This window comes from Palaemon carinicauda, chromosome 25 (assembly GCF_036898095.1).
Source record: "Palaemon carinicauda isolate YSFRI2023 chromosome 25, ASM3689809v2, whole genome shotgun sequence".
Lineage (NCBI taxonomy): Eukaryota > Metazoa > Arthropoda > Malacostraca > Decapoda > Palaemonidae > Palaemon > Palaemon carinicauda.
In genome coordinates this window covers 87255106-87275105 of record NC_090749.1, presented here as the reverse complement: position 1 = coordinate 87275105, position 20000 = coordinate 87255106, and the positions used below count along the sequence as shown (strand labels likewise).

General features: G+C 40.7%; 1 protein-coding gene across 1 annotated transcript in view; it reads right to left on the bottom strand.

The window, feature by feature from the left end:
- LOC137619125 (probable glutamate receptor) overlaps positions 1-20000 on the bottom strand; it is a 40821-nt gene that overhangs the window by 4999 nt on the left and 15822 nt on the right. The window contains exons 4-5 of the mRNA XM_068349314.1: positions 8427-8608; positions 7145-7381 (exon numbers count right to left, since the gene is read on the bottom strand). Of these exons, the coding sequence (XP_068205415.1) occupies positions 7145-7381; positions 8427-8608 (419 nt within the window). The remainder of the gene's footprint in view (positions 1-7144; positions 7382-8426; positions 8609-20000) is intronic.

The window sequence follows — 20000 nt, the reverse complement described above, 5'->3', positions numbered from 1 at the left end:
CTGGTAGGCGAGAATGACCATGAATGGGAGGTAAATCAGTTGTTGTTTGCGGATGATACTGTACTGGCAGCAAACACAGAAGAGAAGCTTGACCGACTAGTGACAGAATTTGGAAGGGTGTGTGAGAGAAGGAAGTTGAGAGTTAATATGGGTAAGAGTAAGGTTATTAGATGTACGAGAAGGGAAGGTGGTGCAAGGTTGAATGTCATGTTGAATGGAGAGTTACTAGAGGAGGTGGATCAGTTTAAGTACTTGGGGTCTGTTGTTGCAGCAAATGGTGGAGTGGAAGCAGATGTACGTCAGAGAGTGAATGAAGGTTGCAAAGTGTTGGGGGCAGTTAAGGGAGTAGTAAAAAATAGAGGGCTGGGCATGAATGTAAAGAGAGTTCTATATGAGAAAGTGATTGTACCAACTGTGATGTATGGATCGGAGTTGTGGGGAATGAAAGTGATGGAGAGACAGAAATTGAATGTGTTTGATATGAAGTGTCTAAGGAGTATGGCTGGTGTATCTCGAGTAGATAGGGTTAAGAACGAAGTTGTGAGGGAGAGAACGGGTGTAAGAAATGAGTTAGCGGCTAGAGTGGATATGAATGTGTTGAGGTGGTTTGGCCATGTTGAGAGAATGGAAAATGGTTGTCTGCTAAAGAAGGTGATAAATGCAAGAGTTGATGGGAGAAGTACAAGAGGAAGGCCAAGGTTTGGGTGGATGGATGGTGTGAAGAAAGCTCTGGGTGATAGGAGGATAGATGTGAGAGAGGCAAGAGAACGTGCTAGAAATAGGAATGAATGGCGAGCGATTGTGATGCAGTTCCAGTAGGCCCTGCTGCTTCCTCTGGTGCCTTAGATGACCGCGGAGGTAGCAGCAGTAGGGGATTCAGCATTATGAAGCTTCATCTGTGGTGGATAATGTGGGAGGTTGGGCTGTGGCACCCTAGCAGTACCAGCTGAACTCGGTCGAGTTCCTGGTTAGGCTGAAGGAACGTAGAGAGTAGAGGTCCCCTTTTTGTTTTGTTTCATTGTTGATGTCGGCTACTCCCCAAAATTGGGGGAAGTGCCTTTGGTATATGTATGATGATGTATGCATATATATATATATATATATATATATATATATATATATATATATATATATATATGTGTGTGTGTGTGTGTCTGTGTGTGTGTCTGTGTGTTTGAGATCTAAAAATTTCAAGTATTTAAGAGCAACAGTTGCAGAGGATGGTGATCTGGGGGCAGAGATATACCACAGAATACAAGCAAGATGGAAGTATTGGAAAAAAGTGTGTGGAGTACTATGCGACAAGAAATTATAGGTTAAGTTGAAAGGTAAAGCACTCACGACAGTTGTGAGACCGGCAATGATGTATGGAGCAGAGACATGCGCAATAAAGAAGACAGAAGAGAAGAAGCTGGATGTGGCAGAAATGAGAATGTTGAGATGGATGTGTGGGGTGACGAAAAGAGATAAGATATGGAATGAGGTAATTAGGGGTACCACTATCAGATAAGATCCAAGAAAGTAGTCTGAGGGGGTATGGTCATGTCATGCGAAGAGATGAACAGTATAATGGGAGGAGAGTTATGGGTATGGAGGTACAGCGAACGAGAAGAAGAGGGAGACCATAGCGAAGGTGGATGGACTGTATCAAGAATGACTTCTATCAAAGGGATTAACCAGTGATGAAGTGTAGGAGAGTGTAAGATGGAGAGTGCTGGCCAGAAACAACGACCTCATATAAAAGTGAGAAAAGATGCAGACAAAGAAAAAGAAGACTGTGTGTTTGTGTTTTTATGCATATATATATATATATATATATATATATATATATATATATATATATATATATATATATATATATATACATATATATGTGTATATATATATATATATATATATATATATATACATATACATATATATATATATATATATATATATATATATATATATGTATAATATATATATATATATATATATATATATATATATATATATATATATTTATATTTATATATACATATATATATATATATATATATATATATATATATATTTATACATATATAAATATATATATATATATATATATATATATATATATATATATATATATATATATATATATATATATATATATATATATATATAGGCTAGTAATGAGCCTTATGATTGAGAAGGCAGCGCTGTTAGACCTAACAGCATACATATTGCAACAGTCTGTGAAGATCTGAAAGCAAATGATGGTCAGAGTTGAGAAAAAAAATTCTGTATCATGCATGAATAACAAAATTCTGGCCAGGAATATAAAGAAAATAACGGACTGCAGCTGATGAAGCTACAGGAGAACAATACTCAAACATTGCAGAATAAAAGAACTTTAAAAATTCTTCAGAATAGATTGATTACCGGAAATCTTAAAAGATTTTCTCTATCAGCCCTTTTTTGGTGCAATTAAAGAATCATGTCAAAAGTTTTTCTCAAAGGTAAATTAGCAATAAAAACTCACATAATTTTAATAGAGGTCGTATATCGTTAAAGAACATTAGCAATGCAGATATCAGGATGAGGATCATCTGTCTACCTACACTCATATTTTTATCTTTTTTTAAGATCCAACTTCATACCCCATAATTTGCTCCATGCACTAATTTTGGCTAGATCTGTATTAAGGAATTCAACACCCACAGATCTACATTTATGTGATAGAACTGTCGTAAAGAGAGTAGCATTATCTGCATTTCTAACGAGAGTGTTTTCTAAGCCAAACCTTATATCATGGTGACCATCAACGACAACTCTTTGTAATCTATTACATAATAATTCAATAATAATTCATAGAAAGGACCCACCTAAGCCAAAATGTGAAAGGGAGCACTAAAATCCAGACCAATCATACGAACTTTCTAACCACGATCAAGGAATTTCTGTACAGCATTGGAAATTGTAAGAAGGGCATCCCATACTCCAAGGATTTATAAAAGCAGAATTGAAAACTAGGGAATAGTTACTTTCAACAAAGTTATCTAGATGTTTTGTCATGACACGTTTAAAAACTTTAGATGATATGGAACTTATGGAAAAATTGGGCTGTAATCAATAGGGCTATACTGTAGCTACCACAAACACGTTAACCTGGTAGTACAATTACCAATTCTACAACAAATGCAAAACAGACACTTCAGGAGCAAAGATCTTAGCAGTTTTTGTAAAAAGCAAAGGAAAAATACCGTCTGGGTATCCACTTCCTTATGTTTCAACGTCCATCAAGACTGCTTCCATTTTAAGAGACTGAAAAGCTAAACTTGTTAGTTTAACATTAGTAGAAAAGAAGTGAACAAGAATGTGTTTCTCATTACTCTGCCTACTGTCAAACACGTCAGCTAAAAGGGTGGCCTTTTCCTTTGGACAGTAAGTGATTGAGTCATCTGGCTTAAGTAATGGCAGAACTGTATTATGTGTACATCAAAGAGTGCACACTTAAAGGTAGCGAACCACCGATATTCCTGGGTTTCACTATAAAGGGTTTCTCTTTTGATTATCCTGTCTTAATTTTCAGTTGAAGCATAAACTCTGGGAAAGACCTTTTAGATAAATATAGCTATTCTGAGAAAAACCTGATCTGTTATCCTTCTAAGGATGATAAGCCTCCTGTTTCTCCAAATAAGCACGTCTACAATCATCTATGAACCCGAGTTTGTCTTTCAGTCAGTATTTAAACACATGAGAAAGAATATGCCCATCAATTATGTTAACCAGATTTTCATTGAAAAGAACAACACTCTCAACACTTTATGCAATTACCGCCAATTCAAATGCAAAAGATCACTCAAAATTCCATTATAGTCAGCTTAATATTTTAAATATACAACACGTTACATAAGTATGGCACATCAGGGACAGTCTGCTCAATCTTATTTACAAACAAAAGCAAGGCCGATCAGATGTCCCATCTGGAGGAACAGCCATACTTGTTATAACAGCAGGGGAGTTACTGTATATTGGGTCCAAGAAGTTAGCAGACCTGTGAGTAGCTTCCCTTAAGATTTTCCTGATTCAGAGGAAATTTCCAAAGCTCATGCATCCCTATAGACCACCACCTCCGCAGCAGAGGCCAAAGTCCAAAGCTCATGCATCCCTATAGACCATCTCCTCCACAGCAGAGGCCAAAGTCCAATACTCATGCGTCCCTATAGACCACCTCCTCGCCAGCAGAGGCCAAATTCCAAAGCTCATGCGTTCCTATAGACCACCTCCTCCGCAGCAGAGGCCAAAGTCCAAACCTCATGCGTTCCTATAGACCATCTCCTCCACAGCAGAGGCCAAAGTCCAATGCTCACGCGTCCCTATAGACCACCTCCTCGCCAGCAGAGGCCAAATTCCAAAGCTCATGCGTTCCTATAGACCACCTCCTCCACAGCAGAGGCCAAATTACAAAGCTCATGCGTTCCTATAGACCACCTCCTCCGCAGCAGAGGCCAAAGTCTAAACCTCATGCGTTCCTATAGACCATCTCCTCCACAGCAGAGGCCAAAGTCCAATGCTCATGCGTCCCTATAGACCACCTCCTCGCCAGCAGAGGCCAAATTACAAAGCTCATGCGTCCCTATAGACCACCTCCTCGCCAGCAGAGGCCAAATTCCAAAGCTCATGCGTTCCTATAGACCACCTCCTCCACAGCAGAGGCCAAAGTCCAAAGCTCATGCGTTCCTATAGACCATCTCCTCCGCAGCAGAGGCCAAAGTCCAATGCTCATGCGTCCCTATAGACCACGTCCTCCGCAGCAGAGGCCAAATTCCAAAGCTCATGCGTTCCTATAGACCATCTCCTCCGCAGCAGAGGCCAAAGTCCAATGCTCATGCGTCCCTATAGACCACCTCCTCCACAGCAGAGGCCAAAGTCCAAAGCTCATGCGTTCCTATAGACCACCTCCTCCGCAGCAGAGGCCAAAGTCCAATGCTCATGCGTCCCTATAGACCACCTCCTCCGCAGCAGAGGCCAAATTCCAAAGCTCATGCGTCCCTATAGACCACCTCCTCGCCAGCTGAGGCCAAAGTCCAAAGCTCATGCGTCCCTATACACCACCTCCTCCCCAGCTGAGGCCAAAGTCCAAAGCTCATGCGTCCCTATACACCACCACCACCTCGGCAGCAGAGGCCAAAGTCCAAAGCTCATGCATCCCTATACAGCTCCTTCTCCGCAGCAGAGGCTAAAGTCCAATGCTCATGCCTCCCTATAGACCACCTCCTCGCCAGCAGAGGCCAAATTCCAAAGCTCATGCGTTCCTATAGACCACCTCCTCCGCAGCAGAGGCCAAAGTCCAAAGCTCATGCGTTCCTATAGACCATCTCCTCCGCAGCAGAGGCCAAAGTCCAATGCTCATGCGTCCCTATAGACCACCTCCTCCGCAGCAGAGGCCAAATTCCAAAGCTCATGCGTCCCTATACACCACCTCCTCCCCAGCTGTGGCCAAAGTCCAAAGCTCATGCGTCCCTATACACCACCTCCTCCCCAGCTGAGGCCAAAGTCCAAAGCTCATGCGTCCCTATACACCACCTCCTCCGCAGCAGAGGCCAAAGTCCAAAGCTCATGCATCCCTATACAGCTCCTTCTCCGCAGCAGAGGCTAAAGTCCAAAGTTCATGCGTCCCTATAGACCACCTCCTCGCCAGCAGAGGCCAAATTACAAAGCTCATGCGTCCCTATAGACCACCTCCTCCGCAGCAGAGGCCAAAGTCCAAAGCTCATGCGTTCCTATAGACCACCTCCTCCGCAGCAGAGGCCAAAGTCCAAAGCTCATGCGTCCCTATAGACCACCTCCTCCGCAGCAGAGGCCAAAGTCCAAAGTTCATGCGTCCCTATAGACCACCTCCTCGCCAGCAGAGGCCAAATTACAAAGCTCATGCGTCCCTATAGACCACCTCCTCGCCAGCAGAGGCCAAATTCCAAAGCTCATGCGTCCCTATAGACCACCTCCTCTGCAGCAGAGGCCAAAGTCCAAAGTTCATGCGTCCCTATAGACCACCTCCTCGCCAGCAGAGGCCAAATTCCAAAGCTCATGCGTCCCTATAGACCACCTCCTCCGCAGCAGAGGCCAAAGTCCAAAGCTCATGCATCCATATAAACGCCAAAGTCCAAAGCTCTTGCGTCCCTATACACCACCTCCTCCGGAGCAGAGGCCAAAGTCCAAAGCTCATGCATCCCTATAGTCCCCCTCCTCGGCAGCAGAGGCCAAAGTCCAAAGCTCATGTGTCCCTATAAACCACCTCCTCCGCAGCAAAAGCCATAGTCCAAAGCTCATGCATCCATCTAGACCACCTCCTCCGCAGGAGAGGCCAAAGTCCAAAGCTCATGCATTCCTATAGACCACCTCCTCCGCAGCAGAGGCCAAAGTCTAAAGCTCATGCATCCCTATAGACCCCCTATGGACCACTTCCTCCGCAGCAGAGGCCAAAGTCTAAAGCTCATGTATCCCTATAGACCCCCTATGGACCACCTCCTCCGCAGCATAGGCCAAATTCCAAAGCTCATGTGTCCCTATAGACCACCTTCTCCGCAGAAGAAACAACACCAACAGCTGAAACTGCGATGATTAGGAAGCAGCTACGTCGGCAACAAGTAAGGTGTCCATAAAGCCCTTTCCAGCCAAAGCTTTATGATATTTTATCCCTACTGCTTGTGATTTCATTTTTTTTAAAAAAGACAGCAAGTATCTTTGGATATAGAATTCACTCTACCATAGCATTATGGACTTATAGGGAGATTTTTTTTTTTTTTGAAACCCACAGGCGAGTAGAACTAAAGACAAAGTAGGACTCTGTCACCCTGCCATAGAAAGATTAGAGTTCATTCTAACTCTGCTATATTTAACCCTGCAGAGTTTAGGATTTTTTTTTAATTTGAATCGAAATAAACTTATTTCTGCCATTATTGCCGACAAGTATGGTTATAAAAACTCGGCTGTTTGATGACAATTCTATCCCTAATAAAAAGGACACAAATACCTTTACTCATCGAATTTACTCTATCAAGGGATAACATAAACTTGGTGAAATTCCTTTCATGATAAGTACTTACATGCTGATTAGGAATAAATATATACATTATAGTAAAGAAATATAAAAAGAAAAACGCAATTTTCTTACCCCGAGATGTTTATAGACAAATCGAATGTCTGGGTTTTTGCTTTCTTTAAAGAAACTCAGCATTAGACCACGATTCGACCCTTGATCGATGCCCCATGCCCAGTTAACCTGTTTAACCAGGTCACTGAATGAATTTATTGGAAGTGTTTTCCCTTCTACGGTCAGGAGAGCAACGAGGGATGACTTGAAAGCAGTTGTCATCAAGAGGGAGAAGATGAGCCACCAGCACACCAGCATCTACGGGAGAAAGTCATGTTTCAAATGGGGTTTTTATATTGGATGTTAGTTTTAGAACATTATCGTTATAAAGATTCAGTTTGAGGAGCACTTATGTAGAGTGATATTTGGTTGGAACCTGAAGTGAACTTTGATATTAAATTTTTCCTGAATGAAGTTCGCACTATAAAGTTATTCGCTTACTCGTGCACTAATATTAAGTTTCATTTTCAGACTTATAATTCTATAAAGATACAGTATTTCCTCCTATATCAAACAAAATACTGAAATACATTTATCAGTTTTTATCAATATTTTTTAGGTAAGGGGAAATAAAGAACGTAACTGTTAACACGATGGTTAGTAGTTCTAAAGACTACTTGGTGTCAAATACATCAGCTTAAAGGGTTATCTTTTCCTATGGACAGTGAGTGATATTTATCTTGTTTTGATAACATGATATAGGCAAAATCTTAAGGACAATAAAATGATATTTACATAAAAAGCTATTTCTTTAGTGTCTTTTAAAAATTATAGCATGAACTCACTATAGAAGATTCGAGAAACCACATGAGAGATATAGTATTAAAAAAAAAAAAGACTATTCATGTATCAAACATGCTCTTAAGCAAACCCATAACTTCTTTGGCACCTATCTTTGATATTTGAATTTTAGATTATAATTGGAGGAGACAATGTAGGCATATTTTCACCGCTTATTTAGGTATTTCAGTCTACGTTTAAAAACACTAATTATATACATTTGAAAGTCCGAAAATGCCATCAAAAGTGGATTTCTATATTCTACGTATTGCTGCGCATATCTTAAAAGGAAAATTCGGTCAGTGTGTCATTTTCTAGGAGCAAGGTACTTTTTATGTTATCAAGATTATGATTATCAAAGTCATTATTATTATTATTATTATTATTATTATTATTATTATTATTATTATTATTATTATTATTATTGTTGTTGTTATTAATAAAATCATATTATCATTGTCACTAGAATTGATAAAATTATATTATTAAAAATATTAACAGCGAAAGATACATCATTGGTAACCTGGCTAGTAATATTAGTTGGCTGGCGAACTGGATTCCCTAGAAGCATTGATAAACCATAGAATATTTCCTGATTCAACGAATATACTTTGTTGCTAGAGAAGGAGGACCTCCATTTTTGAAGTATGCGAGCAGATGCTCCCCATATCAAAATGCTCAATATCACGAGAATCCAAACGATCCCTGGAAGAATTAGATTTATTCTCATTAAATTTATATAAAAAGTAGGGAGACATCCATAAAGCTAAATAATATTATATTTTCTTATAAATGATCAATAATTCAAGAGAACCAGGATATTACAATAGTAAGAGACATATCTGCCCTTATTCTCGAAAAAAAAAAGAATTTTATTCCAAGTATCACACATTCAAAATAATATAAAATTGTACATATATGTAGGCCTATATTTATATATTTGAATATATGTATATATATATATATATATATATATATATATATATATATATATATATATATATATATATATATATATATATATATATATATATATATATATATATATATTTGGGCTCAGGCCATGTCGTCCTGATGGAAGTTCCTATTAGGTAGCTTTCTAGGGTATATTTGACTACAGTGATATTCCCAGAGAATTTTACCGTAAGGTATCCAGAATTCTAACTCCTGGAGCGAATATCCCTAAATAATCTCACAGGGATATCGCATAATATCAGAGGACGTATTCTAGACACGGTACATAGCTATCTTCGCCCCGAACAGTATTAATGCTTCGAGGGGGAATAGTGACAAGAATCTGAAACGAGAATGAAAAGAGAGCCGCTCATAAGGCATCTCTCCTATTCCGTTTCCAGTGTGTATCTGATGAAGGCGGTAGCGCCCTCTTTATTCCTTTTCGTGTAGCTCTACTACTCGGTGTTTTCCCTTGTGTTCTCTCGTTATTTTGGATTTAATTCAACATTTTGATGACTTCTCCGGCCTCTTCTGCCTCTAGGAAGTTGAGTATTATTTTTACTATGTATAAATGTAAGCTCTTGTCGTTATGAATTAAATCAAAAGTGATTTTAACATAAACAAGAGCTGTTGCCTACCGGAGGCATCCTGGATGCTGTCGCTCGCTCTTATGGGTCAGTTAGTTAGCTAGAGCGACGTTCCCGGTTTGTTACGCTTTAATAATTTTGCTATTTAGCTACTCTAGAAATGCTTATATTGTTCAGTCAGTGTTAGCTCGGTGATTTTGACACAGGTCGAGGTTCCGATCCTGCCTTTCACGAGGCTTCGTAGCCTAGACGTCTGGCACTAGTACTTTCATGCATGGTATAAGTTTTTCCGAGTGTTATTTTATTGAAGCTATAGGCAAATATTTTATACATGTAAGATATTGTTGAATGTTTTTTCCAAGATTGTATACGAGAGAGTTTCGGTGATTTAGGTAATCGATTCTCATCTTACCTAGTCTAGTATTCTAGGTACAGTAGTATACTTTCGCACATCCCCGATTGTTCTTTTTCTCCTCTGGAGGCTAAGTTCAATCCCTCTCTCCCTTTGTAAGCCTTCGGCTTAATCCTAGTGGTTCTATGGTTCTATCTGTATAATAATTCAGGTATAACTATTCTAGGATATGTCTGTCCTTACCTGAGAACCAGAGTGACTGGTTTTTTGGGTTAGGGCAGAACATCAGAGTTTCTAGTCTGTGGTCTGCTTCTTCCTAGCATAGAGAAAGAGTCTCCTTTGCTAGGTTAGGGGCGGACACAGGAAGCTTTGCTTCCCTAGTCCATGTTGGAAGGATGATTCCTTCCTCTAGTGGTCTAGCAGACTGTCCTGTGTTGTTTTTCTTGGGCTGGAGAATGAGTTTTCTCTGTTGCCCGGCGAAATAACTTCACCTAACTTTGTTCTGGTTGGGAGGAGGTTAGCAAGTATTGCCAATCTTCCTCCCTAATAGACAACTCTTGGTTAGGATGAGCTTCCCTAACGGCTGAGTATGTCTCCTGCTAGAACGAAGTCTATAGGACCCTTATCCCTTCCCCACCTTTCTTTCTTTTATTTTCTTTTAGCCGCAGTCCTACTTCCGTACTTAGTATAGGTTAGGATGGAGCACTACGTGTCGGCTGGCAGAGACCCTTTATTCTTTGCAGAGTGAACCCCAGACTCCCTTGGTCTCTCTTCCATGTCCGTCGGTAGAGCCCGGCAGACTATGGATTCTTTGGAAGCCTGAATGTTACATTCTCCCCTTCCATAAGTTCACTTTTTCTGGATGGAAGGTCGTATGGCAATGCCGCCTTATAACCTTACATCCATACTGTTTCTCTGTCTATTGTGTTGCACCCCTGACCCGGCTGCCGGCTTAACAGCCGACAGCCAGGCAGGTGGAGGTTCTCTGGTTCTTGGCTACTGTCAGCAGGCACGGGTTTTATAACCTTTGCCTGCCAGCAGGGGAAACACAGTCCGAATCTGCTGGCTACTACGATAGCGGCCGGCAGCCGGGTTTTAGTGTTTTCAGCCGTCGGCTGGCAATGATTGCCGGCCGGCACACAGTCAGGAATCAGTGGGCTGCTGCCTATTAGTTAAAGATAGTATATCTTTGATCTATAAAGGGGTAGTTGCCGGCCGGCACAATAACATGCGATGTACAGTAGTTGCTATATTTGTGGTGTAGTACACACTGCATTAGTAGAAACTGCTGTACAGAGTTTGTGATAACACTGAAGTTCTTCATCATACCTAATGTTATCTTGTACAGCCTTTTGTTGAGACCGTACTTTATATAGAAAGTGAGTTTTTTCTGTATTCTTTCAATCCCGTATATTAAAACTACACATCAAATTTCCGTTTAGGAAATTACATAAGGTATTCTAGTATAGAATTAACCTTAGTTTTAATATTTTGGGAGGTTACAGCAATTGACTGAACAGGAAATACAAGTATGTGTCTTTCCTTCTTTCTTTTATAGCTTTTCTATATAAGCTAAATGTTTCAATATAAGTGAAAAGCCTTCACTTGATACTCATGGATTTTTCTTCTCTTTACAGGAGGACCATCCGAAGTGCGGGAGTGTGTTCTGTAATCTCCGCAGTAAGAACTTCTGTGGACATCAATATTGCAGGAGGTACGCAGCATGCACAGCCTCCAGAGGTGTTCTCCGCTATTGGGACCCTCAGGTTTGTACAGTTTGTTCTAACCTGATTACCGAGGCTTTTGACGACCCTAAGTCAACGGAGTCAAGGGATGCTGCCAGGGAAACGTTACGATCCTGGGTGAGGGGTTTTCAGAAAAAAACCTCAGGTCCCTACCTTCCAAATGAGAAGATGAGGGCCTACCTTTTCCCTAAAGCATCGGCTGATGCAATCATCCCCCAGCCTCAGGTGGAGATACCAATTGCCCTGAATCCGGTAGATTCTGAAGTCTCAGCCGCCCTTCAAGACATCCAAGTGGACGATAGGATGTCGGAGGTGTCGGATTCTACTGAGAAGGACCTTCTAGGAGAAGGTTAGGAGGAGGAGCTGTTTCAGACTCCTCAAGTAGAAGAGCAAGAAATCGACGAAGTGTCGTTTACGTCGGTTCCGGACCCAGAACCAGTTCCTTCTACATCGTCTGCTATCCGAGATGAACTGGGAAGAACTCTTTCTTCCATTGTTGAGATGATCCAATAAATCCAAAGGAAGAATGATGAGAAGGAAGCTGCAATGAAACTGGAGTTACATAGACTTGCAGCATCACGTGGGCCCCAGAAGCGGCTCACCGTGAAGGATCTTCCCTTGTGCTCGAATACCAATCCTTGGAGGTATGCCGAACACATGCCAATGACAACTGGGGAGATCGTGATCTCAGAAAAGTTGGGAGCAATTCCCCTGGAAGAAGTGGAATTTTGGCCCAACAAAGATTTTTATCCGGACTGCTATGCCCGTCTTAGGAAGGAACCGGAGGTCATAGTTTTTTGCCATAGTAAAGCTCAGACGTTACTAACGAGCTCGATGAAAGATAGGGGCTTCACTAACTCAAAGGTGCCCGCCTTGAGTAAGAAGCTTCCCTCCTTTGTGGTCTCTCCTACCAGAGCCTTTCCCTTCATGGAAAAGGGATATAAGGCTGCCTTAAATGCGGGAGTGGCAGGGAAACCATGCCCCTCCCTGGAGGAGTGCAAGCCGTTAAATCTGACCTTGCCCTTGGACCAAGAAGACTTGAAGGACGTACACCTTACCTTCTCAGTCGGGAAACTGGAAGCTGGTATTGCTGAACGCCAGTTCGGTGAGGCGCTTCCAAAACTGTCGGAGGCTCTCTTGCGTAGAGAGCAAGAGACAAAGAAAGGACTTGCAGCATCGATGTCGTTGCAAACGACACTAGAAACAATGGCAAGTGGCCCCAAGAACCAGGACATGTTCATGGTTGTGGCCAAAACCCATCTGGCCACAGTTACGAAGGATTTCTATAGCTTTATTAAAGCTAGGAGAGCCTGTAGAGAGTTCGTGTTCGCCTCGGTTGCGGTGAGGCACGAACCGAGGAAACTGATCTCCTCTCGTATTTGGGGTAAAGACCTCTTTCCCAATGAAGTGGTTAAAGAGGTAGTAGACAAAAGGCCTAGGCCATCCTCTCGGCCGGCTAAACCCTACTGACAGCAACATGAACAACAACTTCCTGTGACCGCGGTGCCTCAAACAGTGGCACAACCTCCAACCACGTACCAGCTGGTACCTCAACAAACAGCGACACTGTCGCCAGTTCTTAACCCAGACTCCGAAAGTCAGACTTCTTCCTTTTGTTCGAGAGCCAGAGGAACAGCCAGAGTTTCTTCTAGACGCCCTTCAAGAAGAAGGGGATCCAGGGGAGGACGCAGTCAAGGAGGCAAGGCCTCAGGTCCACAACAGCAGAAGTAGATACTTTCAGTAGGAGGGAGATTACAGCTTTTTAGGGATCGCTGGACCTTCGATCCCTGGGCCCACCTCCTAAATAAGAATGGACTAGGTTGGAGCTGGAGCAGTCTTCCACCTCAAATTCCACAATTCTTCCAACACTCAACCCCCGCTCTGGAAGAATATGTCCGAGAGCTCTTAGTCAAAAGAGTAATCCGGACGTTTAAGTCCATCAAATTCCAAGGAAGGCTGTTTTGTGTTCCATAGGAGGACTCAGAAAAACTCAGAGTCATTCTGGGCATATGCTGTGTCTATAGACTTGTTTGACGCTTATTGGCACGTTCCAATTATTCGTCACCTCTCCCCCTACCTAGGCTTCAAGTTACTTTGATAACTTTACGCCTTCAGAACCATGCCTTTCGGGCTAAACATAGCCCCAAGAATTTTCACGAAGCTCACGAACGCAACCGTCCATCAGTTACGCCTAAAAGGGGTCCAAGTAGTAGCCTACTCGGACGACTGGCTGGTGTGGGCAGCATCCAGGACAGAATGCATGCAAGCTTCTAAGATAGTGATCCAGTTCCTGGAACATCTGGGATTCAAGATCAACATTAAAAAGTCTCGTCTTTCTCCAGCTCAAAAATTTCAGTGGCTGGGAATCCACTGGAATTTGGAGTCACATCGGCTTTCCGTTTCTAATAAGAAGAGGAAAGAAATAGCGGGATCTGTCAAGAGACTATTGAAATCCAAACGGATAGCAAGACACGAACAGGAGAGAGTGCTGGGCTCTCTACAGTTTGCTTCGATAGCAGATCCAGTGCTAAGAGCACAGCTTAAGGATGCAACAGGAGTCTGGAGAAAATATGCATCAAACGCGCAAAGAAATTGCACCTGTCAGCAGTTCACATTCAAGAGTTCCGCAATGTGACAGCGGACGCTCTATCTAGGTTTACGCCTATAGAGTCAGAATGGTCCCTTGACGCAGGATCGTTCTCCTTCCTCATGAGTCAAGTCCCAGAGCTGCAGATAGACCTCTTTGCGACGAAAGACAACAAGAAAATAGTTCGTTACGTGTCCCCTTACGAGGATCCGTTAGCGGAGGCTGTGGACGCTATGTCCCTGGGCTTGATCAGATGGTCCTGTATCTATCTGTTCCCTCCGCACACCTTCTTTTGAAGGTCCTCGATATGTTGAGATCCTTCAAAGGGAAAGCTGCAATAGTGGCCCACAAGTGGCCAAATACCGTGTGGTTCACTCTGGCATTGGAACTGCGATTAAAATTCGTTCCGCTACCGGATCCATCCCTGTCTCAGCGAGTACAGAAGTCGACTGTCCTCGCTCCATCACAGAAAACACGGAACCTACATCTCATGATTTTCTCTCCTTAACGATGAGAAAAAGATTCGGTGTTTAAAAGTCGGTTTAGACTTTTGGAGGAAACCAGAAGACATTATGAGGCTTCAGGGAAGAAATAGCTATCCTCTGTCAAGGCGAAGAAACTGAAAGAAATCCCGACAGATTCCTATTTATCATTCTTCATTCACCTTCATGAGCAAGGTTGAGCAGCCTACACAATTCTATTGTTCAAGCCTGCCTTGACAAGTCAGATACCATATGCCTTACAGGTCGACCTTTCTAACGACGTTCTTAATGAACTAGCCCTTCAGTGCTTCCAAAGACCATTTGCTTGGTCATTAGATATGATTCCTCATTGTGTATAAATAATGAACAATGAGGAATGGGCTTAGAAGGTTTTGAAATTAAGTCATATTTCTGTTTGTACTCGCCTTGGGGGCCAGAGTTAGTGAATAGTGGCTCTCTCTACAGAGGAAGGCCACGTCCAGTTCTTGGAGGGAGAACTGAATCTATTTCCAGACCCAACGTTTCATACCAGGAACAAGCTACCCACCAACAGGTGGGGTCCCTAGAGAATCTGCCCTCTGGAGGAAGATGCATCTCTATGTCCAGTGGAGTGCCTAAAGGTCTATCTTCATAGAACTTCAGACTTTATGGGAGGACAGCTGTTCAGAAGAGAAACCCTTGGTTCAAAGTTATCTATAACTAAGGGCGAAATTCACCCGTGTTATTTGCAGAACGGATCCAGACAGTACACCCGTTAGTCATGATCCGAGGAAAGTTGCCTCCTCCATAAAATTTCTTTAATTATATGGACTTTGAACATCCTTGTTTGCACACCGGCTGGTAGTCATCCAAGGCGTTCTTTATGCACTATGCGAAGCAAGAGGAGCAACATATGAGATCTGTGGTAGCAGCAGGTAGAATTCTTTAACCTTCTGTTTTAAGTCTGCGAGGAACAGTGTAATTAATTTGGGACGATTAATTAAGAGGGTGCGCGTGTAGTCACTGTATGTTACTACACGCTGAGCGATAGGTCACAAAAGTGTCCTTACGAACTGTTCCATTGACCTTGGTAATCTATAGCATAATACGGACACTTGTGCCAAGCGTTTTTTACGCTAGTATATGTAAACAGTATACAGACTATATCATTATTATTAATAATTCTATTGAAGTGGCAAATCTGTTTCCTAGTAGATGAAACAATATTTTCTGTTTGACTGTTTTTCTTTATGCTTTTATGCATATCATCCACATTATATAAATTTTATAAATGTGATCTGATATGTTCGTTTATTAAATTTTAATAAACTAGCCCACACTCATTTTATTAGAAATGTACTGAGCATTAAAATTAAAATATGGATATTTTTATCATGGTATGTCTTTCGAGACTGTTCCCTGATTCAATCAAAAGTCCACTCACTCTAACCCTTCCTTGGAAGGGTTGACGTGGTACCCTAACGGGTTGGTGGCAAAGAGGCAAAATTTGTTTCTATGCGGATACAACCATTATCCAATAATTACTAGGAGTGGTCAATTTGAGGAAGGTGTCACAAATTCATTCTGACTTTGGCGACTCTTATACAAACTTTGCTATATAATGTATAGGGCGAGACCACTATACAAGCTTGTCATTTTGTCATCCATAAGTTTTTATGTACTCCTCGAGACTTTTCCAGAGTCTAGTATGACTCATCCCTGTAGGGGGCAGGAAGCACTAACATAGTTCATGCTTAGATGAAATGATGTATGATAGTAACATCATAGGTCTCTAGGTCTAGACGGACCAGGAAAATACTTTCTTGAGAGTACGGCACTGATTGGGAATCCACAGATACAGTAATGCTCTGGTGAAATTCCATCAGGACGACATGGCCTGAGCCCAAAAAACGGATTTTGAGCGAAGCGAAAAATCTATTTTTGGGTGAGGTAGCCATGTCGTCCTGATGGACCCGCCCTTCCTTTTATTGTAAAAGGGCTTATTGACCCCTCCCTATAATACAGTATCTGTACTACCTCGTATATCGCTACAAGGAATAAAGAGGGCGCTACCGCCTTCATCAGATACACACTGGAAACGGAATAGGAGAGATGCCTTATGAGCGGCTCTCTTTTCATTCTCGTTTCAGATTCTTGTCACTATTCCCCCTCGAAGCGTTAATACTGTTCGGGGCGAAGATAGCTATGTGACGTGTCAAGAATACATCCTCTGATATTATGCGATACCCCTGTGAGATTATTTAGGGATATTCGCTCCAGGAGTTAGAATTCTGGATACCTTACGGTAAAATTCTCTGGGAATATCACTGTAGTTAAATATACCCTAGAAAGCTACCTAATAGGAACTTACTTCAGGACGACATGGCTACCTCACCCAAAAATAGATTTTTCGCTTTGCTCAAAATCCGTTATATATATATATATATATATATATATATATATATATATATATATATGTATGTATATATATATATTTATATATATATATATATATATATATATATATATATATATATATATATATATATATATATGTTAGCAATACATGTTTGCCAGTGGATATATAAGTGAATGAGCAACTTGGAAGAGTAACAAGAGCTTGGGCTGTGGAGGATATGTCCCCCTAAACCTGAAAGAAGTAACTGGCATCAGGGTGACGGATTGGGATTAAGGCAAGAGAGAAGTTGTCTTTTTGGTTTTTACTCCAAATGCCTGGCGGATGATCTTACTGGGATTAGTATGGACGAGCTGGGGTCACTTGCCTTAGTTAGATAGGCCCTGCGCATCACAAGGAACTAGCTATCCTTTGATGAATGTAGCCAATGAATACTCTATGGATTTAGTCAGTCAATGGAAAGCGAAGATCATGGAATGGTCCCCAACCCCAGGTGTAGTAAGGTATTAAGAATCTCCCGGTTTATAAAACTAAACCTTGACATTTGGAAAACTAGAACCATGAATCAGATAGGGAAGTTACAGCAAGAGGAGAGTGAAATTATGAAATATATTATGGATACCTTAGCCCTCAGTGAAACACTTTGTAAAGGGATTGGCAAGGAAACCATAGACCAAGACTATATATATATATATATATATATATATATATATATATATATATATATATATACATATATATATATATATATGTATATATATATATATATATATATATATATATAAATATATAGATATATATAATTATATATATATATATATATATATATATATATATATATATATATAGAGAGAGAGAGAGAGAGAGAGAGAGAGAGAGAGAGAGAGAGAGAGAGAGAGAGAGAGAGAGAGAGAGAGAGAGACATAGAGGTGTAGATATTGTTAGTGATCACCAGATCCTCATTGCCACGCTGAAATTAAAATTAAAAGCACCCACCTGAAACATAGATGGAATACCTAGGTTTGATACTAACTAAGCTTCTAGAAGATGAGCACAGAGAAACATTTGCAATTAAATGTAGAAATAGAGTTGCAGTCTTAGAGATTTTGAGAGATGAAGAGCAGACAACTAATGAAGAATGATGTGATACCAGTGAAGTTTTTGGACATGCAATCACAAGAAGAAAACCATGGATATCAAATATTGGGATTCTATAAAAAGGAGGTAAAGTAAAAATTGATTGTTAAAATTTTTCGATGAAGTAATGAAAATTACAAGGTAGAGCATGCTAAGTATTCCAGTATTGATAGCAAAGTTAAAAGTAAAGCCAAGAATGACTGGCGAGAGAATTTAGACAGTAAAGGAGATGAGGCCGACAAAGCTATGCATTCAGGAAGTGGCTATGGAGTAAGAATTGCTCATAGAATTATAAATGAAAAATCTAAAGGGGCAAAGAAGAGGAGGCATATACCCCTCAAAATGAGGGATGGATCTGTTATAGCAACAGAGCATGAAGAAAGGCATCGTTGGATGGAACACTTAATGAGGTCATGAATAGGAGATATGAAGGGAATAATTTGAATGATATACCTGAAGCTGATGAAGACCTTGATATGCCCATGAATTAATTCAGTGTGTTTGAAGTCAAAGCTATAACTAAAAAAATAAAGAGATGGAAAGCCCCTGGATACGATGAAATGACTACTGAGATGAGACTGGCCGAGAATGAAGTGACTCCTAGATTACTTACAAGATTATTTTGTAGGATGTGGCAGGAAGAGGAAAAACCTGATGAATGGGAATTAGGAGTGTTGGTGATAATGTCTACAAATGTTGACCTGCCTGATGGGAATAATTAGAGGCATCACACTTACGTCAGTTGTCATGAAATAATATAATATGCTTATTCTAAAGAGGCTAGAGAAAAAGATTGATGAAAATATGAGAGATGAACAAGCAGGACGTAGAAACGGTAGAAGCTGCACAGACCAAATTTTCATTTCAAGACGTAACACAATGCGTAGAATATAGAAGACTGCTTTTGGTAGCATTTGTCAACTGTGAAAAATCCTTTAATTGTATGTATCAACCAATTTTGTGGAGGGTCCTACGTTATTTTGAAATTCCTCTTCAATATGTAAATTTCATTAAGTCTGTCTACGAGCATAGCAAGTGCAAAGTTATTATTAGTGGAGTTCTATCAAATGCCTTTCCAGTGAACAGCGAAGTACTCCAAGGGAATATACTGCCACCTATGTTGTTTATCCTCCTCATGGATTTTGTAATACGTAGAACAGTGAGAAAAGGATTGGACTGGATTGGTAATAGGAAATTAGCTGACATAGAGTATGCTGATGACACTGTTCTTATTAGCAGAACATAACGAGATTTACAATGCTTGCTTACCAGAATGCATGAAATATCACATGAGGTTGGGTTCAAGATAAATAGAAGAATTTAGAGGATAAGAACGAGATATAAAATGGAAGATGAAATAGCATTAGAAGGAGAAAAGAATAATGAGGTAGAATCATTTATATATTTAGGAACTATGATCTCTAATATAGGGTCTTTAAAATTGAAGTTTAATCAAAGATTGAAAAAAGAAAATCAAACAATGGCTAGGTTGAATCAAATTTGCAAATCAAATCCCCTGAAATTACATAAAAAAAATCAGTCTATATATTAGTTTAGTGAGATCAGTGTTACTGTATATGAATCATGGTATCAAAATAAAACAATCTCCAGCAGATTTAGTATATTTGAGAACAAAGCCCTCAAAAGAATATTGGGAGATAAACGTCAGTGCATAATGAAAAAGGACACTATAAGATATATTACTCGAGTGCATATGGATTAGGTCATCGTGAGGGGTAAATGGAGATGGTTAGGACATGCTCTTCGCACTCCACAAGAGATATTAGTTCACCAAACATTTAACTGGGCTCCACAAGGTACAAAAAGAGTTAGAAGACCCAGGCCCACGTAGCTGAGG